The sequence below is a fragment of the Sebastes umbrosus genome, chromosome 4, assembly GCF_015220745.1.
Source record: "Sebastes umbrosus isolate fSebUmb1 chromosome 4, fSebUmb1.pri, whole genome shotgun sequence".
NCBI classification, from domain to species: domain Eukaryota; kingdom Metazoa; phylum Chordata; class Actinopteri; order Perciformes; family Sebastidae; genus Sebastes; species Sebastes umbrosus.
Window position 1 is genome coordinate 36,238,922 of NC_051272.1, and position 26,676 is coordinate 36,265,597.

The following is a 26,676-nucleotide window of genomic DNA, read 5'->3' on the forward strand; positions in this document are numbered from 1 at the left end:
AGTTTGGTCAATGATGCAAAATATAGGCTACAAGGCAACCAGCTGCATTCAAAACACTTTATCATATTATACCTTATGGGCCAATGAAGTGACACTAATCGTTGTGGCCAGGATATGGTTTTGTTAAAATTAAAAAAGGGTTAAAACTCTCCATCAACCTCTCCATCTCTCCACCAGCCTCTCCATCTCTCCATCAGCCTCTCCATCTCTCCACCAGCCTCTCCATCTCTCCACCAGCCTCTCCATCTCTCCATCAGCCTCTCCATCTCTTCACCAGCCTCTCCATCTCTCCATCAGCCTCTCCATCTCTCCATCAGTCTCTCCATCTCTTCACCAGCCTCTCCATCTCTTCACCAGCCTCTCCATCTCTCCATCAGCCTCTCCATCTCTTCACCAGCCTCTCCAACTATTCACCAGCCTCTCGTTCTCTTCACCAGCCTCTCCCATCAGCCTCTCCATCTCTCCATCAGCCTCTCCATCTCTCCATTAGCCTCTCCATCTCTCCATTAGCCTCTCCATCTCTTCACCAGCCTCTCCAACTATTCACCAGCCTCTCCATCTCTCTGTCAGCCTCTCCATCTCTCCATCAGCCTCTCCATCTCTTCATGTTTGGTCAACTAACATCTGGTTAAGGTAGCGTTAGCGAGCGAAGCGTTGCTTATTAACTAGCTAACTGCTCTAAGGTTAATCTAACTAACGTTGAATATTATCTTATGATAAACATGAACTAAAGCTTGGTACGTGAAAGATGACGAGAAAGTAGCTAATGTGTAAAACGTCAAAAAATGCAGTCATTTCATCAACTTACCAGTGAGCGTGCATTGGAAACACTGGAAATGAACAGGGTTCAATGCAGGAACTATCGGTCGCTCCACAACATGCGTTACTTCCTCCTTTTCTGATTACAATGGAAGTCTATGAGAGTGTCTTGACTCTCTCTTTCATTGGCGCTGGAACACACAAACCTTGGTAGAGCACACAGAGATCCTCGTTGGATGTTTAAGTGATTGTTGTCAGTATCAGAGTGGGAAATGCTGCCATTTAGTTGCTGCTTACACAGGCTAAACAAATCAATGAAACCACTCTTGGACATAGTTCACACACACTAACACATTTATGTTCTTTTGTTAGACACCCATGTGAGAATGCTGGTCTTACCCCCAGAGCTGTGATATATTAAATTAGTAGTTTTGTGATGAGAGAATCAACCAGGAATAAGCCCATTGTGGGCTTAATAAACCAGGACATGTGGCACAGTTTGAAAAGACAGCTGAATACTTAAAGCAGAAATTAAATTTGGCAGGCTCTCAGGACAAAAGGGCAAGTTGGCAAAAATGCACAAAGTGCTGCGTTGGCTTCAGCCCCAAAAAGCAGAGGCACACCGACTGAACTAGTTGTATTTTTGGCTGGACCACAGAGGTCCAGCCCTACAAATGCAAAAGTCTATCACTGAGTGACCGACTGAGTGATGAAGTTACACGATTAGTCGGCCGAGTTGTTAGAGTTTCTTCTTTGGCCGTTTCCTCTTTGGGCAACAGTCCATTATGTAAATGAGCCTGTCCAGCGCAACGCGTCTGGCTCACTAAACTAGGACCAAGCTGGTGGACATGTACTGCTGTTTTTAATATCATACACATGACAACTGATTATTTCTATTACAATTTAGCCACAAATTCACAGACTGACCGTACACCCTCCAGCCATATACTCGGTTTGGACCAGGTCTTATTTTAACTCACTGCCACCAATGCCAACTCTTTACAGGGAAAGTGGCTAGCAGAAGCTTAAAAAACAAGAAGTAGTGTAAAATAAGATCAATTTTAAACCAAACACTTAAAGCATCAGTAGGCGAGATTGGAGCAAATATGATTACAAAAAGTTATTTTTATAAAACGGTCGCTATATGGTGACAGTAGTACATGAAACAGGTAACCTGAAAAAAATCATGTTCCTCTGTGTCCTACGGTGCTCCTAACGGCATCTGCAAGATTTCACAGACCGAAGGAAAACAAGCAGTAAGAGCTGATCTGAGGTCTGCTGTCCATCTGCCGTCTATGAGAGCCGGCTGTCAATCACTCGTGAACTCCGACCAAACGGTGAAACTAGGCAGCGCTGATCAAATATGAATCAATATTCTGTTACATTAATGTCTATTTCTCTCCTCACATGTTTTCAGAATCATCTTGTAGTGCACAGTTTAGCTGTAAGATGAGAAAGTTTGTGACCCGGCAGCCATTGTGAAATCTGGTGAAGGAACGCCAAGTTCCGGTCACATGACCGGAGCACAGCCAATAGGAACGTTCTCTCAATGAAATGACCTGTGATTGGTCAAAGTCTCCCATCACGGGCTAGATTTTCTAAAGCCTGAAAACAGAGCCATGAGGAGGAGCAGAAATCTAGTTTTCTCTCAGAACACTTGAATTACAATATGCTGAAAGGTTATTATGGAATTTTTGCTACTGCAGGTTTAATGCACAGTGGTTCTCAACCTTTTTGGCTCATGACTCTTTAAAGCGAAGCAATGTCTACTTGCAACCCTTTGTCATTGGCTAAAATATGAATGGTCCTGAGAGGATTAGTAATCCCCTGACTTTGCTTCTATGGCCACCGTGAGGTTGACATTTTTGTTTTTTGGTGAAAAATCTCGACAAATATTGGATGAAATGCCATGACATTTGGTACAGACATTCTTTCTCATATATTGTATGAGATATATATATATCTCATACAATATATATATATATATATATGTATATATATATATATATTGTTTCTCGCATATTGTATTTGCCATTGGATGCATGCCGTGGGGGTCAGCATATTCAGTATGGCTGGTAAGATACACCTACTGTATGTCCCGATTAGATACTATCTTCATACTCGGGTGCCGATTCAATATGTATTGCGATTTTTAAATATTGCGATTCTGCAAGTATTGCGATTTGATATTACGATTTATTGCGAATTTTGTTAACTTTTTTAACACTAGACCATGAGAAAAAGTTGAATCATACACTTCTAGGGACTTTTACTTTGGAAAATATCTAAGTTGATAAAGTAAAAATGTTTGATTTTCAGAATGTATGTAGTCAGAGATATCCTGAAGTCAAATATATCAGTCATTGTCAGGAATTATTTATTACATTTTTTCCCAGCAACCCAAAAATCAAAGAATAAAGACGAGATGAGAGCAGCTCTTCCGCACGTTACCGCGATACGATCACGTTTCCTGGCGATGACAGAGTTAGCATACAGTTTTAGCCATGATGTCTAGCTCTTGTGTGAAACCCAAAGTGTTTCCATCATTTACTGGATGTGTAGTGTTTACCACGCTGGATTTAAAAATGTGAGAGTGCAGGTCGTATCAACGTCGACCCTTCGTCATTTTTCGCTTCAGCTTTGGTGGCGGCAGTGGCTGCGTGACATTCTGTCACATGGTGCTATGGCACTAAGTCACATGGCGTTGTGTCCGTAGCATACTGTATTTTTTTTCTTTTCACTTTTTTAAAGGTCCCATATTACAAAAAAGTGAGATTTTCATGTTTTTTTATTATAAAGCAGGCTTAAGTCCTATATGTGAAAGTATCAAAACGCTCAATCCACAGGAAAATACACACATCCCGTAGTTAGAAACTCTGCATTTGAAACAAGCTGTCAGGATTTCTGTCCATTTGTGATGTCACAAATATACAATATTAAGACCCTTTACACAGATTTAAACGTAAACATTATAAACGTGTCCTAGTTTATTCCTGGTTGCTGTGTATGTGAATGTCATCAGCTGACAGGAAGTACACATGGACCCAAGCTGTTGCCTAGCAACGCAATTCTGTTGCAATTCCGTCAAAATGTGCTAAAACAGAGCGTTTCAGACAGAGGGTGAATACAGGTATATTCAGGCCAACAGTATGAGGAAAATAAAGTTTTTTTGAACATTAAAGCATGTAAACATGTTCTAGTAGAAACACAAAATACAAGTATGAACATGAAAAGGGCATAATATGGGACCTTTCAGCCAAAGTATGTTTTTTCTAGCTCTAAGTGGCTTTGCTGCCTAAACCAAACCGCCACCGTTTCACATTACATTACATTACATTAACACCACGTGTTGCAACATTCACCACAACCGTTTCACACTAACCACACCCAGACCTTCAGCATCTAGATACTATGCAAAACCGGCGAATTCAGATGAGTAGGAATGAGATCACGTTGTAGAGTTTTTGTCACTGCTGTTTTCACTTTCCCCAAGTTACGAACACCCTTATATCTTCATGGCCTCGACTGGTATGGGCGGTAAATTAGCCAACAATACTAAACCTTGGTGTGATTCATATACGGTGATGAGTTCTCTATGAGCATGTTCGCAGTGGCAGTTGTATATATACAATAGATATATGATGTGGTTGGTATTAAAAGATTTTTAAATCTCCTCTCTCTTCACAACAAACCTGCTGCTCCCCTGCTGTGTACTAATTGGACTTCCTGAAGCACCAGTAACAAGTCCTTCCTCCTAGCGTCTCCAGGGTCTCTTTTTTTTAGAGAACATGCATGCCCTTCTGTTCCTCTGATTATGCCCCCAGAAGTCAAACATATTGTGCTGTTTGAGCAAACAGGCCGCCACAGATGCAAATGTCTTGTTCAGAGGGGAAAAACTGCTCCAATCTGTTTTGATGCATATTTTAAAGGCCTGCATAGCAGCACATGCTGATGTATATTTCAAGTGAGGGATGCCAGATAGCATTGTCCTGGGGAAAGTAATTCATTTGCATAAAGATGACATTTCTCCAGATCTAATTTATCCATTCCTTTCAACCAGAAGTTGTGTACTGTAAGAGGTCACAGGGGATGTGTCTTTCGTTTTTTTCCCAGAACAGTTTTTATCACCTGCTGAATGACTTGCAGTCACATAGCGTAACTTTACTGAATGCTTGACTTTAATATGCAAAAATCTGTCTTTATTAACGTTTAAATCCAGGGATTGTTAAATGAGAATACAGTTTTTTACAACCTTGGTCCAACTGTATTTTTGTAGTTTTTCTTAACCTGGTTGCAGAACCTCTGAATCACCGGCCACATCTCAGGTTTGTTCAGCAATTCAAACAGGTCTCATTAGCTCACTATTTCTGCTGGTTGGAGAACTAATCGTCTAAATTAGAGCTTTAAAGGCAGGATTAACAATAGAGACATCATCATGATTAAAACATAGATACCTTGCTACACTTGTGAAAAACAGCAATAAAACAACTGCCACAAAGATTCACAGTCCACAGAATTTCCTTTTTGATGAAAAACAACATTGGTGGGATGGATACATAAATCAGTACTGATAGGTTAGGGCAGGGGTCAGCAACCTATACTATCAAAAGAGACATTTTCGGCAAAAGAAAAAAAAAAAATCTCTCTGGAGCCGCATGAACAGACGTAAACAGACCTGTTCCAACAAAGTTATCCAGATAAATAAGTAAACCTGTGTTTTGAAACAGCTTTTTGGAAATGTAGTAAAACAAATCTTAAAGGGACTATTTGTAACTTGTAAGCGTATAAATGTAGCGGGTCGGCACACATGCGCGATCGCATATGCGCATTCGCGTGTAGCCGCTGTACCCTCCTCCTCTGCCTGTTCGCCTTCACTCAGACAGCTCAGCTCGCTCCACCTCCAGACGTGAACGCGCGCTCACTACACACTGCAGAAGAGTTAGTTTAGCTCTGAGAATATCTAGTGAATGCACAGGGGACGTTTGTGCAGAAATAACTGCTGCAGCTCCTCCAGACCAACAGAGGTTTTCCGTGTCTTGTGAAGTGACCGAGCTGTGCAGAGAGTTACGTTGTCTTCTCGTTACCGACCGGGTGCCGGTGTCTCCCTGCTCTCTCTGGCTGCGGGCGGAGAGAGCAGGGAGACACGCTGCAGAGCCCCGCTGCCTCAGCCTGCACTTAGGCAGGAAAAGCCAACACTAGGATCAGATCAAAATCATGTTCATGGAGAGACCTTCGTCTGGTCAGCTAACATTACTGCCAAGCAGCTGAAATATAGAGTGATATTGTGGTTTTAGCTGACGTGTGTCGCCTCACTGTTTTGAGTGATGCTCGTTCAGGTATATTGAGAGCGAGCAAGCGCGAGCCCGACGCTGACTTTCGTTGATTTCACGGCCACAGGTGTCGCTGTTAAGAGGCATTTCTGAAAGTTACAAATAGTCCCTTTAAGCCAGTAAAACACATCACACACTTCTGATAAACCACATCCCTCCGATCATGACAACTCACTGATATCACAGGAGCTACATTACAGTAAATTAAAAGGGAACAATTCTCAAAATGCTTTTTAATTGAGCCATACACCTCATGTGTGCATGTTCTGCACTCTTTCATCTCACCCTGAAAGAGATGCAGCTTACTGAGTATAATGAGCAAATTACGCATAATTAGACTCTCTTTTTTTTGTTTTCACATCTCTCTTTCCAAGAAATGCCTTCTATAGTCATATTGTGTGAGACAATGAAACCTTATCGGTAGTGCTGTAATGTAATTAGCGGAGCAGTGGAGCCGTCTATTGCTGCAGAGAGCCATATGGACTTACAGGAAGACCCACTCACTCTGTATTGATTACTGGAAGTGGTCCACTTGGAGAATCCAGACTGCCGCCAAGCTGCGATCAAGACGCATATTACCCTCCTGTCATGTATGCTCCCCATGGTGCCTGATGTGTGTTATTTCAGTGCGCACGTGTGTTTCTATGAGTGTTAGTGTGTGAAGTCATGATGGGTAATGTTTTTGGCCAAGCTGACATACACACCTACACACACTGTACAGGGAGAGAGAGACATGCAGAAAGAAGGAATGACAGTCGCTATACAGACCATCACACTATGACGACAGCGAGATGGGGAGAAAATGAAGGCTGATAGTTTTAAAAGGTTGTTAGTGCGGTAGGAGAAGTGGCTTGATAATGGGATCTGCCTCACTGATCTATAATCCGCAGCTTTGTGTTAGTCAGGCAACGGAGAGAGAGGAGCAAGAGGAGGGCGTTATTCAGCTTAGTAAACAACAAGGTGAGGGTTATCAAAGCGAATGAGTGCAAATTTTAGATAAGTCAGCCTGCACAAGGAAATTGCAGATAGAAATTGCAGTGCTGTGGTGTCATCTTCTCTTGTTTGTTCTTTTGGAGAACTCAGCAGCGGAATAACTGCTTTCAGACATGCACTTTATTAAATGGACGATGCAGTTTTACCCGTCACTGTCACGTGTCAAGCCAACCCTGTCTCCTACGCTAAACTGCATTCTCAATTACGTTTCGAGGGGAAATAAGCCTATTCAAATAGTTTTAAACATGTGGTTAAAGCTGTAAATGAAAACAAAGCGAAACAAAAAAAAAAAAGTGTTAGGTTTAGTAAAAAAAACATCATAATTAAAGGGACTCTATGTAAGAATCAGAAATGTCTTGTTAACAGTGACACCTGTGGCCGTTAAGTCAACGAAAGTCAGCGTCCTGTTGCTCGCGCTTGTGCTCGCTCTACATAGACATGAACGAGCATCGCTCAAAACAGTGAGGCGACACACGTCAGTTAAAACCACAATATCACTCTATATTTCAGCTGCCTGGCAGTAATGTTAGCTGACCAAACGAAGGTCTCTCCATGAATCAATGCTGATCCTAGTGTTGGCTTTTCCTGCCTCAGCCTCCCGACCGCGGCCGGAGGGAACGGGAGACACCGGAGTTTTGGTCGGAGACGATAACGTTTCTCTCTGCGGAGCCCCGTCACTTCACAAGACACGGGAAACCTCTGTTGGTCTGGAGGAGCTGCAGCAGTTATTTCTGCACAAACGTCCACTGTACATTCACTAGATATTCTCAGAGCTAAACTAACTCTTCTGCAGTGTGGAGTGTGCACGCATGCACGTGAGAGTGGAGTGAAAGAGCGAGAACGAGCGCAGTGTGTGAGTGAAGGCAAGCAGGCAGAGGAGCAGAGTACAGCAGAGACTCCGGCCTTGGAGACCAAAGCTACGGTCTCCTCCGCGTCCTCCGACCGCGGCCAACACTGTTTAACAGACGGGCTTCACTAGATACAACCAAGAGGTTTTGGTGCTTCACTGTAGTTTGTGTTGGAGTCTGAGTCTGAACAGCGAAGCCACATGCGAGCGCGCATGGGACACCGACCCGGATTGATTTATACGTGTAAGAAGTTACAAACAGTCCCTTTAAAATAAGTGAGTGGTGACTTTTAGTTTCACAAGGGACACCGACAGAATCACGGGGGTAGATGTTCTAAAGCCTGAAAACAGAGCCATGAGGAGGAGCAGAAGTCTAGTTTTCTCTCAGAACACTTGAATTACAATATGCTGAAAGGTTATTGTGGAATTTTTGCCCAATGATGCCAAAATTATACTGCCTACTGAAGCTTTAACAAACAAATGCGACATTTTTGATCTTTTCATTTCACCAGAGGAAAGAAATCAAAGAGCCATATATCCTGGAATGAAAAAAAAAAAATTCTTCTAGATCCATCAGTTATACAATCCATTAGAGAACAGAAAACGTACTTTTTAATATCATTGTTTTTCAGCAGTACCACCATTCCCTCTATCACACAAGTGCCAGACAGATGAAGCCAGCAAAGTTATGATACCACATCTAAAAGTGCTGATGCGTCTCAGTTCTGGTTTCCTGTGTGTGTGTGTGCGTGTGTGTGTGTGTGTGTGTGTGTGTGTGTGTGTGTGTGTGTGTGCGCATCCTCCTGTGTCCTCTGTCTCTGGTTACACTGTAAGTACAGATTTGACTTGTCCAGGTGTGATCCATTAAACACATTATCCATAACCGAGGGGAGGGGAAGGAAGACAGAGATCACCATCTGCTCGCTGCTTGATTAAATTAATCATGTGTGAACTTTTGCACAAGACTGCAGGTCCTCCTCTCTCTCTCTCTCTGTCACACACACACGTCAGCAGCCTGGGTGTGTGTCATTGTACTCTAAAGCCTGGGACACACCAGGAACGTCAGGAGCGCTTGGCAGCTGTGTGGCGTGGTGGCTGCGTGATTCACGCGTTGGGTGTTCACACCAGCTGCATTTCAGCTGCTTGTCTGCTGCGTTTCTGCTGCTGCAGCTGCTGCTGTCAGCCCTTTCTTTCTACATATAGTTTGCCTTTTAATGGTCATTTCATTTCATTATAAACATCATTTATATTTATTTTAGACCGAGAAAGGTTAAGAAACGTGTGGTGATTTGTAAATAATAGTAATAATCTACATTTAAAACTCCGTACTATATTCATTCATGGAGCTCTCCAAGTCACTGCATGTTCTACAACACTGTCCGTCACATATTTCAGAATAAAAGCCTTGTGTTAACAAATGAAGGAATTCTGTCTACAGAAAAAACACTTGAGGTGTTTTAATTTGAATTGAAAGCAGGAAATGTTGATTCAAAATAAGTCTTTCCTTTTTTTTCATCTCTGTAACATATGCTACAGATAGACATCGAAACTGTAGTAATGTTGCTGATATTATATCAATATACAGTCAATATATCACCTTCACTGTCCGTGACATATTCTACAGATGTCTAAACATCGAAAATGTAATAATGTAGCTGATATGATGTTAATATACAATCAATAGATCACTTTCACTGTCTGTTGCTGTTGTGAGACGCGCGCGGCACGCGTAAAAAATGCACATGAGTCCAGCAGTGTGGCTGCTCTAAACTGTTAACACGGATGGCGAAATAAAAAATTACAGGTAACGCAGCCGCTACGCGCTCCTGACATTCCTGGTGTGTCCGGGCTGTAAGAAGCAGCAGCACATAGTTTCTTTTACTGATTGTAAGTGCAGATGGAGTCTCTATTTGTCCCAGCTGGGAGCAGCACAACATTTAGCAAACAATTATTGTGCAAGCATACTGGTGGCAACACAATCAAACACACTCCAAACAATTGAAAAGGCACTTTTTATTTAAGTCATCGCTTGCTGCGATATGAAAAGAAGCCATTGTGTGATTTGAAGGGGCTCGGAGTCAAAAGGCTGAAATGAATTGCCTTCGTATTCCCTTTTGCCTCTTTAAAATATTGGAACACAAAAAGCTTTTGGAAGGAGATAATGTTACAGGGCTTGCAGAGGAAATTAGATTCTCTCCACGAAAACAAATTCTTACAAATCCGTCGGGTGTGAGTGGGTGTGTGTTTGTGTTACAAGTGCAAAGCCTGCTGTGATAGGTTCCTGTGAAGCAGCAGCCGCAGCAAGTGTTTCAATGCGGGGCTGATGAGCAACTTGAAAGTACACGGAGGAGGCGCGGTGGTCTAATTGAATGTTTTTACATCCACGCACTGTGTTTTTACAAATTGGGTCTCAATCAGTTTAAGCTGTTTATGTGCATCTTTACATCCCACACATAAATCAACGGGGCTGAACAAACAGAAGATTCCTTATTCCGCTGTATGATATAATGCGGAGGATAAAAACACACACCAGATGGGTGATGTCAGTAAACACTGGGCATCCATGCTTTCACTCCGTCAAAATAAGAGCTGATTGCAAACAGGATATATATTTTATGTGACAATATTCAATTTCTCTTAATTAATGTGCTCGAATGTGGCCATACTGTATGTCGAGTATTTCATGATGAGTCTTTGGCTGAATTGAGGTCAGCGTCATTATAAAAAGGTGAAAAGGTTCCAAAAGGAATAAGTAGATGCTGGAAGCATCTGTTATGCTGACTCACAACAGAGAAGGAATTTTTGCTCCCTAATCAGAATACAGCACTGAATCATCGTCACAACCCCTCAAGCATTTCCCCTCCACACCAACAGGCCTGCACTAGTCAATACATGACATCTCCATCACCTCTTTGTTGACTGCTTTCATTTTTATACCTGAATTATTTGACACAGTCCGGTGGAGAATGTCAGAAAGTGCTTACCAGTAAGCCTTTGGATGGAAGATTGACAGTCAAGGACATAATTTAGAGCACATCTGTGTTGAGCTTTGATTATTCTGGATTTCGTTCACAGTTCGGTTTAGGCTTTTATATATTTTTAGGTTTCTCTATTTCTTCCCAATTGCATCTTAAATCTAGCTGTAAAACTGTCATCCAACACTTCACCTCCCCGTCTGTTGACTGTCAATCAAAACTCAGCTGAGCTACTGAACTCTTACAGCTTGTCCACAGCTTGTCCAGACCGGCCGCGTGAGAAGCGCGTGAGAAGCGCGTGAGAAGCGCGTGAGAAAAGTGAGCAGCGCTCACTTATATTTATTTTAAACAGAAAAAGGATAAGAATTGTGTGCTCATTTTCAAATAATAGTAATAATCCACAATCAAAACCCTGTGCTTTATTTATTCATGGAGCCCTGCAAGTCACTGCATGTTCTACAACACTGTCCTGCACATATTTCACAATAAAAGCCTCGTGTTAACAAATGAAGGAATTCTGTCCACAGAAAAACATGCTAAAGCAATTTTATTTTTAAATGAAAGCACGAAGTGTTGATTTAAAAGTAAATCTTTACTTTTATTCGGCGCAACCTGCTTTGTTCCTGTTGCTGGTAAAGTAAACTGGCAGACTTTGTTGTAGCTGCTGGTGCTAAACTTGTTAACTATGTGTCTATGTCTGTTGCTAACAGGCCATAGTTCAGAGCTGCAGGAGGCTCTGCTGCCTTCTGCAGCGGAAAGGTTGAGAAGAGAAGAGAGGCAATAGAAGGAAGCTCTTTGGTTTTGTCAGGCTGAATTTCATAAGTCAGTGTGAATTGGTCATGGGTTACAGTAGCCATGGTTACTGTAAGTCCACGGGTGGAGTTAAGGACTGAACGACCCTGGTAAACGTAGTTCACTGTCTCTGCCACCATCTTGAATTGTGGGTCCCAACCAAGCCCCCAAGAAGTGCGCCGGTCGTTGATCCCAATTTTTGTAGTGGCCAAACCCCGGTACTACAACTTCCGTGTCCATCACGTCATGCCATTGAGCCCAAAAAGACTTTTTCCCTTAAACTTACATTGGGAAAGAGACGTCAGTGGATAATTTTTTTTTTAAGGTGAATCAACTCCCCAGTACGAACACTATAATAGTGCTTATTTAAATCATTAGGTCCTAAAAGTTGTACAATGCACTTATAGCCAAATCCAGAGTTTCCCTTCCTCCGTTCATGTGAATGAGACCCAGACCGTGACGACACCGTGACGACACCGTGACGACACCGTGACGACACCGTGACGATAGCGTGACGTTGGGACCCCGTGACCAAGCCATGTGACCGAGCGGACGCTACTGCACAAGTTCCATGGGATCAATGGATGCGGAAGATCGCCGGAAGATGGGGTACTTTTCCAGTAGGAAGTCGAGCCATTTTGGCTTCATGCGCCACTGAGCAACTTTCATAGGAATGAATGGGGCCCCGCCTCCAACACTGTATCCAGTTCTCTTAATACATCCATGGTCCCAACAGGCACTATATAAATGCAAGTCCATTTACCATTTAACACGAAACGATGCGTGACGCACTTTACGGCCCAACTGACATGTGTCGTCACCCTAACAACTAACAACAATCAGCTTTTTCTTTTCAACTAGTCAAATGACCACGGCAAGTAGTTCAATGCCTGTTCTACTCCTATTTTATTTATACAGTCAAAACCCTGTACTATAGAGTCCCTACATTTCTGTTAACCCTCGCTAAACCCATCCTTGCTAGTCTGGAATAGTCCTGGTCTCAAGGCCATCATCTAAAATTTTTAAATAAATACACACCGACTCCGAAACTTTTGAACGTCATCAAAGTTTTCCGAACAAGTTAGATTTTCTGCATTTTTTCGCATCTGTCAAAAGAGGGTAGTTTGACCACTCAGAACCACCGTCCATGCAAACGTCATCATCCAAAATGGCATGAGAAACATTTGCTCTGTCTCCATGTTTGTCTCACAGCCCGTAGCACTTTACGATAAAAATAATAATAATGATACAGAGATGTGGAATTTAAAGATAGATTGTAGCAGGTGATTGAAGAACAGCTTGGAATCGGAGATGGTTGCAAAACAAAGGATGTAGGAAAGATGAAACAATAGTGATTGTGCTCTAGCCAGGTAAACGATAGCTTCTTGCTAATGTCATTCTTTCATTAGCCCTCTTTGAGACTAAGCGCTATCCATTGCACCCACGTAATTAATACATTTTTGTCTTGTACAGCGAATTTTCGCAGCAAAAATAATAAAACGCATCGGACTCAATGTGCAAGGTTTCTGCGTGTCACGTTTTCTTTATCGAATGACATATTGCAAAAGCGCACTCAAAAAACACGGACGTGGTGCACAAAGACCTTCAGTCTGGACTCAACCAGATCTCGGCTCTGACTGCGTCGGTCTTGACTGCAGCCCTGTCACAGTGTGTGCTTGGGGGGTGAGATGTGGTTTGCAGCGTGCGGCGTCCTGCCTGCTGAGCCAACAGCATGCCAATTCTGCATAAAGTGACTGGAGGACAAGGTGAGACACTTTGTCAGCCAGCAGAGCAGCCCGTTCCTAATGCATTAGGTCGTGGGGAGTCCGGGCCTGATGCCGTCAGGTTGGCAGGAAAGATGTGTGTTAATACATGTGTGTGTGTGTGTGTGTGTGTGTGTGTGTGTGGACAGGGAGCTGTCTCGGTGTCTGAGCCAATAAAAGAGTGTGTCTCTGCAAGCTGATGTGGCGGAGCTCAGGGTCGCCTGGTTTAGAGATGCTCAGCGATGAATACCTTCTGTCACAACCCCTTTATTTCTTGTTCTCCTCATCACTCTCTCGCACCTCGCTCCGCATCCTGTCGGCACATTTATTTTGTCACTCTCCTAACTCATCTGGCTTTTTCCTCATTCTCCTCCATCTCTCTCACTCTTCTCATCACAATGTTTCTTCTTTTCTTTTATTTTCAATGCAGCAAATGTACCTTGTTTCTATGAGACGAACCAAAATTGTACACCTCACCTTCTCTTTCTGGACCATCATGTGTGCATTATGTGTATGTGTGTTTTTGTGTGTGTGTTTGTGTGTGTGTGTGTGTGTGTGTGTGCGTGTGTGTGTGTGTGTGTGTGTTCTGTGCATAATCACAGCTGAGCAGATATTAACAGGCAGCCAAGTTCCTAACCCCAACACGAGTATCACAGCACAAAGTTCCACTGTTTACTGTCACAATGCAGTCCTGGATGCTGTTGCTGCTGGATGCTGGACTGAACAGTGAGCAGCACTTGTAGAAGTTGACATCTGACCCCCCAAGGTCCTCTGTGTGTGTGTGCATGTGTGTGTGGACTACAAGCTGGTCTGTCAGTTCATGTTCTTTATTTGTCACGTGTGCAGCGATTACAGTGCAGCAGTTGTCGGCATTGATATTCTTTATTCTCAGGCTCCCTCCAACACTGTTACTACAAAATGTAGAAAACGAAAATCACCGTAAAAATGAGAATCCAAGACAAAGCACGTACAAAAAAATGTATTAAAGATAATAAAATAATATATTATAAAAAAGAATAGTGTGGTAGAGTGGTGTACAGTAGTGATAAAAGGGAAAAAAAACTAATATAGGAAGGTTGAACACCAATGTTGTAAATTTATACAGTATGTGAAGTGAGAACTGGATAGGTGGTTATTATGGCGACAGGTAGTGCACAGGAATATATACTGTATATATTGTATGTATATACTGTTGTGACGGTTTATATTTTATTATACTCTGATGTGTGTTGGTGTAATAAACTCTTAAAAAAAAGTTTGGAAACTTGTGTTTGGTGGATTATTTCTCTGTTGTTACAATGCTAATTGGCATTGTAATTTACATTGTTGGAAAGCCTGTTTATTTACCTTCACAATGATGTCCAACTTGTAAGGATCATGCATTTGTGGGATGAGCAGCACAGCTGATTATGTGGGTAGCGCCCAAGAAACATTTGCCAAAATTCTCCGTCAATGGTAAACAGTGTATTCTCCTGTTGGTATTGACTCTTGTTTTGAGTTGTTTGGTGGATTGGATGATTGAACTCTCTATCAGTAACAAGGAACAAACAAGACATATTGGCTATTTTACACTTTATTCATTTAATACACCGTCAGGAGTCTCAGTAGCAGTGGAAGATCCATACGCAGCCACAACAGCCTGGCACCTCCTCCTCATGCTGGTCACCAACCTGGTCACACGTTGCTGTGGGATGGCGTTCCATTCCTCAACCAGGACTTGTTGCAGGTCAGCCAGCGTGGTTGTGTGTTCCCTCAATGATGTCACTGGCAAAACAAGGCTTGTCATCATTGAAGGCCATCTCAATGCAGTGAAATATCGCGATGAGATTCTGCAGCCAGTGGCGATCCCATATCTCCACAATCTGGGACTTAACTTCATCCTCCAAGAAACAACGCTCGCCCCCACAGAGCCAGGGTTATCACAGACTACATCCACAATGTGGGAGTAGAGAGAATGGAACGGCCTGCCAAGAGTCCAGACCTCAACCCAATTCAACGCTTGGGCGTGCTGTACGTGTTAGAGTGACCAACACAACCACGCTGGCTGACCTGCAGTGAATCCTGGTTGAGGAATGGAACGCCATCCCACAGCAACATGTGACCAGGTTGGTGACCAGCATGAGGAGGAGGTGCCAGCCTGTTGTGGCTGCGTATGGATCTTCCACCGCTACTGAGGCTCCTGACGGTGTATTAAATGAATAAAGTGTAAAATAGCCAATATGTCTTGTTTGTTCCTTGTTACTGATGGAGAGTTCAATCATCCAATCCACCAAACAACTCAAAACAAGAGTCTATACCAACAGGAGAATACACTGTTTACCGTTGACAGAGCATTTTGTCAAATTTTTCTTGGGCGCTACCCACATAATCAGCTGTGCTGCTCATCCCACAAATGCATGATCCTTACAAGTTGGACATCATTGTGAAGGTAAATAAACAGGCTTTCCAACGATGTAAAATACAATGCCAATTAGCATTGTAACAACAGAGAAAGAATCCACCAAACACAAGTTTCCAAACTTTTTTTTCTGAGTTTAGATGTGGAAAGAACAGTTTGTGGTTGGGGTCCCTGATAAACCTGTTGGCCTTCTTCCTGCACCGCTGGGTGTAGAGGTCCTGAGCACTTTTCACCACACTCCGTAGAGCCTTGCGGTTGAGGTTGGTGCCACTGCCATACCAGGCGGTGATGCAGCCGGTCAGGATACTGTCAATGGTGCACCGGTAGAAGTTGCAGAGTATCCTGTTGTCCATGTTGAACCTCCTCAGCCTGCGTAGAGTTAATCTTGACATGAAAAAAGTCCTATTATGCGACGACTGGGGGAAACAAAACGTTAACATGTTGAAATAAGCAAATGACTTTGATTTTAACAGTTCATATACGACCTGATTAAGATATGATATGGCCCGTCAAAATATAATGTGAAAAAAAACACTGTACTTTACATACACAAGTGACCAAACATACAGTATTGTACATGTATAATGTTGAATCTATCTGCTATTGTGCTTAGTTATTTTCTCATTAGTTCTTATTAGATTTTCTCTGATAGTCAACAGTAAGGGACAGCACTAATTAAGACAAACACACTCACACATGTACTTAGCACTCTGTCCCTGTTGCACCTACACATACACTACTGTATCACACACACACACACACACACACAGTTCCCCTAGACCTCTCTCAGAGGTACGCTATGTCCTCCAACTATCCTGTAAAGGGTAGATTGGTCCTACTTAATTAATAACGAAATATGTTGGACACCGTGCAGGGCAGGACACAACACATTCCCTCTGTCCGCGTGTTCTCGACTTGAACATCAAGAAACCTCCGCAGGTGTAGTTTCTCTGTAATGTATTTGTCCTTCTCCCTCTTGAGAATTAGGCTACACAGAGAAGCCTTTCAGAGTACACAGTCTCATTCCTGCTGTCCTCCAGTGCTAAAGAGCACATTAACTGAAATGCATCAGTGAATAGAAATGGATTTTTTCAACCGACATTCTGCCAAAAATCAACTCAGGTGCCCAAATGAGGAAACTTAAAAACTCCTCAAAATTGTAGATGCGTCACTTGTGGATAAGAAAAGTGTAACACAAAATCATTTGCAGTGCTTTTAGGGTGCTTATTATGAGGCTCCGAGGGGACTTGGAGGGAGGTGGCATTCCACCCACGAGAGCTTTAAGCATGTTATTGCCAAACGGTGAAGTACTGCTCTTCAAGCTAATAAAAAACCTTTTCAGCTGAGGAAGGCGAGAAGGCCCCTTCACAGTCCTTCAGCAGGCCTGTTTGGAGGGCAGAAGGGAAAAAGTAAATGATGTCTGACAGACTTGAGCCAGTCAAAATAAAATTTAAAATTATTTTTTGCTAAGAAATCCGTTTATATTTCCCGTGTGTTTGTTTTGACTTGTGTACTCGCTTGCTCAAAACTGTAATTAAATACTAAAAAGAAGATATTTCATTTTTTTTTTTTTAATTCTGCAGTGAGCACCACCTACGTTAGTGTCCAGGGGCCTTAATCTTTGCACTTTAATTTTTTTATTGTGGTTTAATGATTTAACTTGAGTATTTGTTTAGTTTTTTTCTTTTTCAAAGTACTATATAATACTACATAAAAATGGTTTAGCTAATAATAAAGCAAGTTAGAGGCAGTGCAGCTTACTCTCTCTGAGTGGAATACAAACTTAACAGATTGGTCAGACGTAGGGATACCAGGCGGGGAGAGAGGGCACAGCGAGTCCTTTGTCCACGGTGCGGCGAGGTCCGGGCGGGGAGCGCTGTAAAGCTGCGGCCGCGAGCCACCTTCGCCACGAGCCTTTCCAAGCCGACCTAGAGCCGGTCGCGGCGCACCGCCTCGTATGCGGGACTCCCCAGCCTGCCGTGTGTCGCTCACACCCTCCAGCTGGCTGTTAACGAGGGTCTTTTGGCACAGAGAAGTACTCGTATCGGTACTCGGTATCGGCGAGTAACCAAATGTATGTACTTGTACTCGGCCTGAAAAAAAGTGGTATCGGTGCATCCCTAGTCAGACCTATCTATCAAATTAGGAGAGTGCTCATTTCCCAAGTTGAGATGCACGAACAATGAACTGAGAACAAAGATAACCAAGCAGATGTTTCTTTCTTACTGTAGGCTTGTGCCGACCTTCGATCGGATCGCATATCGACGATGAAGGGATGATCAACGATTGTTTTTTTCCTACCCCGATATCAAGGCAATTTAAGGCACGTCACATTAGTCTTCCATCCTTTTCCTCCGTGCTACTGAAATTATTCTTTCAGCCCTTAGCAAACAGGTTTTGTTTGATAACCACACATCATATTTTGCACTCTGTTAAAGTCTATTTTTTGCTGCAAAGCTCCGTGACTAGAGCTTGAGGGGAGTTTGTCATTACATTTCTCCACAGTGTAACATCAGGTAGCTGTCACATCATCTGGCAGCACAGTGGGTAGAGTTGGGCCTGGGTGAAAACTGTTGGAGAAATCTTGAAAATATTAATTTATGTTTCTGTCCGAAGTGTATCAACCTCTCTTCCTCTCTGTCTGTCCACAGAGAACCCTCAGAAGGACGGTGAAGATGCCTCGTCCTCATCAGACTCAGCCTCGGACTCCGCTTCCTCGCTGTTTGACCACTGGGGTCACGACCTGGGCCCCGAGAGTCGAAGGGTCGCCCTCAGGAAGTTTCGTTACTATGGCTACAACGGCTACCTTAGCGACCGCATCTCCCTCACCCGGTCGATCCCAGATTTACGTCCAGACGGGTCAGTCAGTCGGTCGGTCGATGTGTGCACTGATTAATTAATTGATTAATGCATCAAGATGTATGATGGGGGTATTTCCCTGTATGGATTCAAGCTTTAATGTAATTTAACGTTGTTTAAGTGTTGATGGTGTTACAGTAGATTTTGTTAAATCTGTCTCTTAAGAAACATCAGAGAAAGCCTCTGACTCTGATTCTCTCTGTTCTTATCACCCTCCCCCCTCCCCCTCACCAGGTGCAGAAACATGTCATATTCAGGAGACCTTCCTCAGCTCAGTGTCATCTTCATCTTCGTCAACGAGGCCCTGTCGGTGTTGCTGCGCTCCGTCCACACAGCCATCCAGAGGACTCCATCACACCTGCTCAAAGAGATCATACTGGTGGATGACCACAGCAACAGCCGTAAGAATCATAAAAGCTTCCTCATACGTTATGATATGTTTATGCTATTGTTTTGACGCAACCCAGTTTAGAGATGTGGACAGCACAGAGCTTACACTCATTTATACCTCCATCCATCCATCCATCCATCCATCCATCCATCCATCCATCCATCCAAAGGGAGCAGTTAATCTGAAGCGGGATTAAAAGGTGTATCCCATTTGGATATATCTCTCTTGGCAGCAATATTTTTTTCCTGAAAGCAATCACCTCCTAGCCGTTGGTTTTCAGGAATTTTATTGTGTTATCAATATACTGCATGTCTTCCCATTGATTGATTTTCTGCATTCTTTTTCACTCCAAATTAGATCTTTTGTTCTTTTCGTAGATGATGTTTTAAAAAAAACTAAGGCGCATAATAAACCAGATTTAACCCGCTGTTAAAGGACCAATATGTAATATATTTACTGCAACAGATCATAAAATTACTATGATATGTCATCAGAGATTAAGGAAACATACTAAATTTAAATACTGGCTTCTCCGACAACAATGCTACAGCCAGTATGTTCTCCTTTGAAATTTTTGAAATTCCAATGTTTTGAATTTGGACTGCTAAATGCTAGCTGTCAGTGCTACATATTGCTCCTTTAATAGATATCTTTTAACAATCTCTAAAGAAGATGTGACCTTATATATAAAACTACTGTAGAAGAATCATATCTGCCCTTCGGGTTTGGACTCTTGATATGCACAAACTACATGTCTCATGTGTCACATGAGTGGGACCGACACCGAGTGGAGGATGACTCATCCTCCCCTCTAGTTCTATTACTCTATGGTCTCTAGTTTCACAGGGGCAAACTGTCAGATATGGCAGATCATATTGTGGTTTGAGTGTGTTCCCCCCAGTCTTAATGGAATCTCCTGTATGTGGTAGTCCACATTACCGGCTATGTTTCAAGTTTCAAGTGTCAAGGAGGTTATGTTTTCACCGGCGTTGGTTTGTTTGTTTGTCCGTTTGCAGGATTACTCCAAAAGTCTGAATGGATTTGAATGACATTTTTTGGAAGGATGGGGGGTGTGGCACAATGAACCTTCTATTAGATTTTGGTGGTGATCCGGATCATGATCCGGATTTCAGGAATTGTTGTATAAGGATTCCGATCAGCCAGAACATTAAGACCTCTGGGTATAACACATGCGCCGTGTAAGTGATGACACGTTGATGACGCATGACCCCGTCTCTACGACTGTAGATTTGGCGTTTTTCCACTTTAAACTCAGTGAAATTACAGTTGAATTCGACCAAAGCACACTTGGTGATTGTTGGAAAGCGTAACGATGACGGTTTAGGTGAGTGTTATTTTGTTTCTGTCCAGCTTGAATGAAGTGTTTTACGATGCTCCGCTACATACAGCTGATCTCAATATAAACAAGAATACACGTGGATGATGGCGCAAGCTGAACGGAGAGGGGGGGCAATCGTACTCGGGCAGCTTGGTGGAGGTCTGCGCTCTCCGAGTGCCATTGTAGTTTATTGTCAAAAGCACAACAATTACAGAGATGGATGGATGGATGGATGGATGGATGGATAGATAAAGGTAGAGTGACAGTGTCAAAGTGATGAGCTCAAGAGTTCAAAAGTCTTATGGCTTGCGGGATGAAGCTGTCCCTGAACCTGGTGGTGTGGGACCAAATGCTGCGGTACCATCTGCCAGACGACAGCAGGAAGAACAGTTTGTGGCTGGGGTGGTCGGGGTCCCAGATCATTTCTTCCTGCACCGCTGCGTGTAGAGGTCCTCCACGGATGACAGCTCCATCCTGGTGATGTGCTGTGCAGTTTCCACCACTCTCTGTAGAGCCTTACGGTTGAGGGTGGTGCAACTGCCATACAACTGTAACTGGTGATGCAGCTGGTCAGGATACTCACGATGGTGCACCTGTGGAAGTTGCAGACTATCCTGGAGTCTATGTTGAACCTCCTCAGCCTGCAGAAGAGGAAAAAAACGTTGTCCCGTTGTCTTGGTGATGGTGTCTATGTGGTGAGTCCAGGTCAGGTCCTCACTAATGTGAACCCCGCGGAACCTGAAGCTGCTGACTCTCTCCACCATAGTTCCGTTCATGGAGATGGGGGCGTGTCCTTCTCTATGTTGCTTCCTGTAGTCCACAGTCAGCTCTTTACTTTTACTGACGTTAAGATGGATGTTGTCCTGGCACCAAGATGTCAGGGCTCTGACCTCCTCTCTGTAAGCCATCTCATCGCCATCGGTGATCAGGCCGACGGCGGTCGCGTCGTCAGCAAACTTAAAGACAGTGTTGGAGCTATGTGTGGCAACAGTCGGTGCGTCAGGACAGCTGATGTGTAGATGATGCCTCGGGCAGGACTTTCCTCAGGATGCCGTTTTTAAAATCTCCGGTTGCAATAAAAGCAGCATCCGGCTGTGAGGTCTCTGTCCTGTTGATAACTCCATACAGCTCCAGGGCTTAGTTGGTGTCGGCCTCATGTGGAATGTACACTGCTGTTAGAACCGGTGTACAGTAAAAGGACAACAACATCCAATCATAAGGTGCTCTATATTATATTATATTATATTATATTATATTATATTATATTATATTAAATTATGCCTAGTCTCCCCTGTTATCCCAATGTGATCTCATATCTACTCGTCCTATTGGGGGGGGGTGGCGGCTCAGAGATAGATCGGGTCGTCCACTAATTGGAAGATTGGTGGTGCGATACCCGGCTCCTCCAGTCCACATGTCGAAGTGTCCTTGGGCAACATACTGAACCCCACATTACTCCTGAAGGCTGAGCCATCGGATTGTGAATGAGGATTTAGATTAGATCCTGTTCGGCAGGTTGGCACCTTGCATGGCAGCCTCTGACATCATTGTATGAATGAGTGTGAATGGGCGAATGGTGACATGTAGTGTAAAGCGCTTTGAATGGTCAAAGACTAGAAAGGCGCTATATATATACATGCAAGGCCATTTACCATATTTTGCCGCTTGTGCAGCCTCTTGCATAGCATCTTGACGGCAAAAGTTTGCGCCTGGTTAACATTGTAATACATGGTTAACGTTGTGAAACGATTGTGGTTAGGTTTAGGCAATGAAATGAATTAACGTTGTAAATGATAACCTGATAACCTGAACCTCTTTGATGCCCATAAAAAAAAAAATATGGTAGGAAAAATCTCCTCTGCTTTGAATCTGCTGTTCACTATTTTCTGACAACACTACAGCCAAATAAAGAGTTGATTTAATTCCCACCAGTTGATTAAGAGTTTTTCCTCACATTTTTGGGCAAAGCTGAATGATTACAGTAAGTACTCACTCTAGGTGAGCTAGCCTAGACTCTATTTATGTCCCACTTATTATATATTACGCCTTTGATGGTGCACAAGATCAGGACATGTGTAGGCATTAGCTGCATCAACGGTGTATGAAAACAGATTAAAACATATTGCAGCAGTCGCAGGCAAGGCCCGTGTGTGACTTGTCTGTTAGAAGTCTGGTATTAATAATTGCATCACGTACTACGGAACATATTTCACTGCTGCCAAATCTATAATTACCATTATGAGAAATCTGTCTGCTACAGTCGCCTGCAGATTTTTATAGGTCTCTCACTGCACCTCTGTTCTCCAATAATACAGTATTATCAGAGTTTAGTTATGGTAGCTGCACAGGGTTGAATGCTGATTAGTGGCACAACCGGGGGGATAAATAGATTCAACATTTACCTCAAATTATTCCCTCCTAATACATAACAACTGTTCGAGTTAACAGTTCTCTGGGAAATAGGATTTAATGCATTTGCCTTGCTGTGAATAACAATTGCATGGTGGTAATGTGTGTAATTGATGGAAGATAACTCAGAGCGCGATCATTACTGTAGCTTAGTACATGGTGTAATTGTGACAAATGAGGGTCAACTGAGACTAGATGAAGGCAAAAGTAGAATGCACTCACAACAGTCACAAGGCTTTCATCGAAGAGACCGCTGTTCGTGTCCCGCGCGTTAAGTTTCACTTTCACCTTACAATCAGGTGTTCGTTTGTCTTCACAAGGTTCAGGGTCATTTTCACTTTACAAACATTGCAGATTCAAGACCAACCATGTAGTTCTTTCCTGAACCTAACTAGAGTGGTTTTGTTGCCTAATCCTAAAGTGACGCCAAGGGTAACTACATTTCAATCAGGAGAGACCCCGTATCGAAAGAACAATATTTATTACATGGTACATGATAGAGGAATAGTGCAAAGTCTTTGGCGATTAGACTCCATTGTGACTAGTATCTAAAAGGGGGTAGTGATGCCGTGATGAGATTAGGATGTATTCCCCCCTGGAGTACACTGGTGGTGGTGGTGAAGGGAGTAGCTGACGATCCAATGAGGGATGTAGATCAGGCCTGGGTACAGAATGTGATGAAGCCTGGAGGTGACGGGCTGGAGGAGGGTTGCATCAAGTCGCACTGAACTGACAGCAGCAGAGAGGAGAACAGTTTTAGAATTGATTTCAACGATATGATTGGCTCATGGAGAGCGTGGTAGAATCTGAACCACCCACAGTCAGCTGATAGAGTAGTAGCCAGTAGAGAGAGAGAGAGAGACAGAAAGGTTGTGAATGAAAGAGTATAAAGTGGGTCTTCCTTTCTGAACTTTCGCTTAAGCTTCATTACATTACATCAGTGCAGATAATATAATAACAGTATACTCAACACATTCATTTAACCTTTATTTAAATCTCGAGGAATCATTGAGGGCATACCCTCATTTTCAATGACGTCAAGAGTATAATAAAACAGAATAAATACACACTAAAATTAAACAATTTTGACTTAAAACTGGATAAAATGTCAATTTATGACAGCTTCTAACAGTCACAACGCCGACGCATGCGCTGTACTACGCTATGACTTTTTTTGACACATTAGTAAACATAGTAACTGTGTGGCTGCATATACTGTATGAACAACATCTAGTGCATAGTGAGAATACACAATAATGTCCCCAGAAAATAGGGACTTACACTAGGGGTATAAAAATACATGTAACTGTATTGAACCATGCGGTACACGACGTTCGGTTCAGTCCGTGACATCCTTTCGGTACACCCTGTGTCCCAAACTACTACTAGACACAGAACAGAAATTCTGAAGCGCAAGTTTTACCCAGAAGGTTTTTTGCAGCGCACCAGTTGTTCTCTATCAGCTGTAGCAGCGATGTATGCTAGGTGGTTTTAGCCTGGTTCGTTGGGTTAATGCAAGCTCAATGGTCAACGTTTTGTGTCAAACTGTATGCCGACACCGTTAAACTAAAGTGTGAAACTGAAGTTTATCTGTGGATGCACTTCAGATATTTCATTTACGACGGCATCACCTGAATGTGTCGGTTAGCACTCGGAGAGCGCAGACCTCCACCAAGCTGCCCGAGTACGATTGACCCCCCTCTCTGTTCAGCTTGCGCCATCATCCAAGTGTATTTTTGTTTATGTTGAGATCAGCTGTACGTAGCGGAGCATCGTAAAACACCTCATTCAAACTGGACAGAAACAAAATAAAACTCACCTAAACCGTCGTCGTTACTCTTTCCAACAATCACCAAGTGTGCTTTGGTCAAACTCAACTGTAATTTCAGTAATTACAGTTCACCCCCCCTCCCCAACCCCCACTTTCTCTCTGTCTCTCGGCGGGGGACATGCGTCATCAACACGTCATCAGCTAAACTGCGCACGTGTAATACCCAGAGGTGTTAATTCTCAGGCTGATCTGAATTCTTAAAACAATTCCTGAATCCGGACCATGAACCGGATCGCCACCAAAATCTAATGGATTGTTCATTTTGTCACACCCCACCCCTCCAAAAGAAATCATTAAAATCCATCATGGACTTTTGGAGTAATCCTGCTAACAGACAAACAAACAAACAGACAAACCGAACAAACGGCCTAACGTGGTCCCTGGACCACACGCCACTACGGGCCCTTGTTGTTTTGACCTAAAAATTACCTAAATATATTCAGATTATTTCTATGTAGGATGAAAGGAGGGATTTACCAGAAAAGTGAGTTGTTTGCTTTAGACAAGTCAAAGGAACTGTCTGTTACTGTTCTCCTCCCGGCCACGACAATAAAATCTTGGGCTGGACTGAAGTAGCTTCAGTGTTCTTTGTCTTTATAACCATTGAATAAAACCCTACAATCTGATGAAATGTCAACATGACGTTGTACAGTGGTATTCAAATACAATTAGATTTCTTCAGCTAGTGAGTAGGCATCAATCTATTTCCCACTGAGGATCTTCTAACCATCTTCCTTGGTCAGACGAAGCCCAGCAGCTCTCCCATGGTGTTATTTAATGGATAGAAGGTAAACAGGTCTCATATTTTTTGAGTTTGAGTAAAAATATATTTCACAGTGTGGAACAGACTTCTGAAAATTAATTGGATAACCAGAGGTGCGCTTGATTTAATGACTTGATTTTTTTTTGTATGTTTGGAAGCAATCTCACTTGTACATGTAACACAATAAGGTGCTCTTCAAATACTCCCAGCTCTAGTTTTAAATGAGCCAATCTTTCTTCCGGGTCAGCGGCAAACTGTGGCTCATTAAAGGAAAACCGAGAGACTGGAGAATCCAGACTGATGGTAATAATGAATAGAGAAAAGGGAGGCAGCAGCCGTAGCCCGCGGGCAGGATTACAGCAGAGAGAAATCACAACGAGGAAATGAAGATGTTCGCTGTTCCACTGTGGGCAGTCTGTGTGAGTGTGTCTGAATGAGTTTCTGTGTGTGTGTGTCTGTCTACCTGAATGTGTTCAAGGCATATAAGAAATCACTCAAGGAGAAGCAACACAAGAAAAAAAAACACAATGCCAAATCTTAACATATTCAAAGAACGTGAAGAGTGTGTACCATTTCTATGGGTTTATTATCTGAAAGTATACCATTTTTTTTTTTTTTTTTTTAATATGAACCCTATAGACCTCTCACATCAACTGTTTCCATATCAACATAATGAATCTGTGTTAAAGGTCCCATATCATGCTCATTTAAGGTTCATACTTGTATTTTGTGTTTCTAATAGAACATTTCATTACATGCTTTGATGTTCATAAAAACCTTTATTTTCCTCATACTGTCTCCCTGAATATACCTGTATTTACCCTGTGCCTGAAACGCTCCGTTTTAGTGCATTTCAATAGAATTGCAACGGAATTGCGATGCTAGGCAACAGCTTGGGTCCATGTTTATCTCCTGTCAGCTGATGTTATTTACATACACCGCAACAGGAAATAAACTGGGACACATTTAGAATGTTTACGTTTAAAACCGTGTAATGGTCTAAATATTGTATATTTGTGACATCACAAATGGACAGAAATCCTAACGGCTTGTTTCAAACGCACAATTTCTGAATACGGGCTGTGTGTATTTCTCCGTATATTGAGCGTTTTGATAGTTTAACAGTATTTATATAGCACTTAAACCTGCTTTATAATATAAATTACATGAAAATCTCACTTTTTACAATATGGGACCTTTAAGTTATATTTATACACATTCAGATTG

The 26,676-nt window shown here is 42.7% G+C and overlaps 1 protein-coding gene across 1 annotated transcript in view; it reads left to right on the forward strand.

Annotated features, from left to right (window-relative positions):
* The window catches only part of LOC119487029 (polypeptide N-acetylgalactosaminyltransferase 18-like), a 184,265-nt gene that overhangs the window by 74,641 nt on the left and 82,948 nt on the right, over nt 1-26,676 (forward strand). Inside the window, exons 2-3 of the mRNA XM_037767672.1 lie at nt 18,509-18,716; nt 18,951-19,117. Of these exons, the coding sequence (XP_037623600.1) occupies nt 18,509-18,716; nt 18,951-19,117 (375 nt within the window). The remainder of the gene's footprint in view (nt 1-18,508; nt 18,717-18,950; nt 19,118-26,676) is intronic.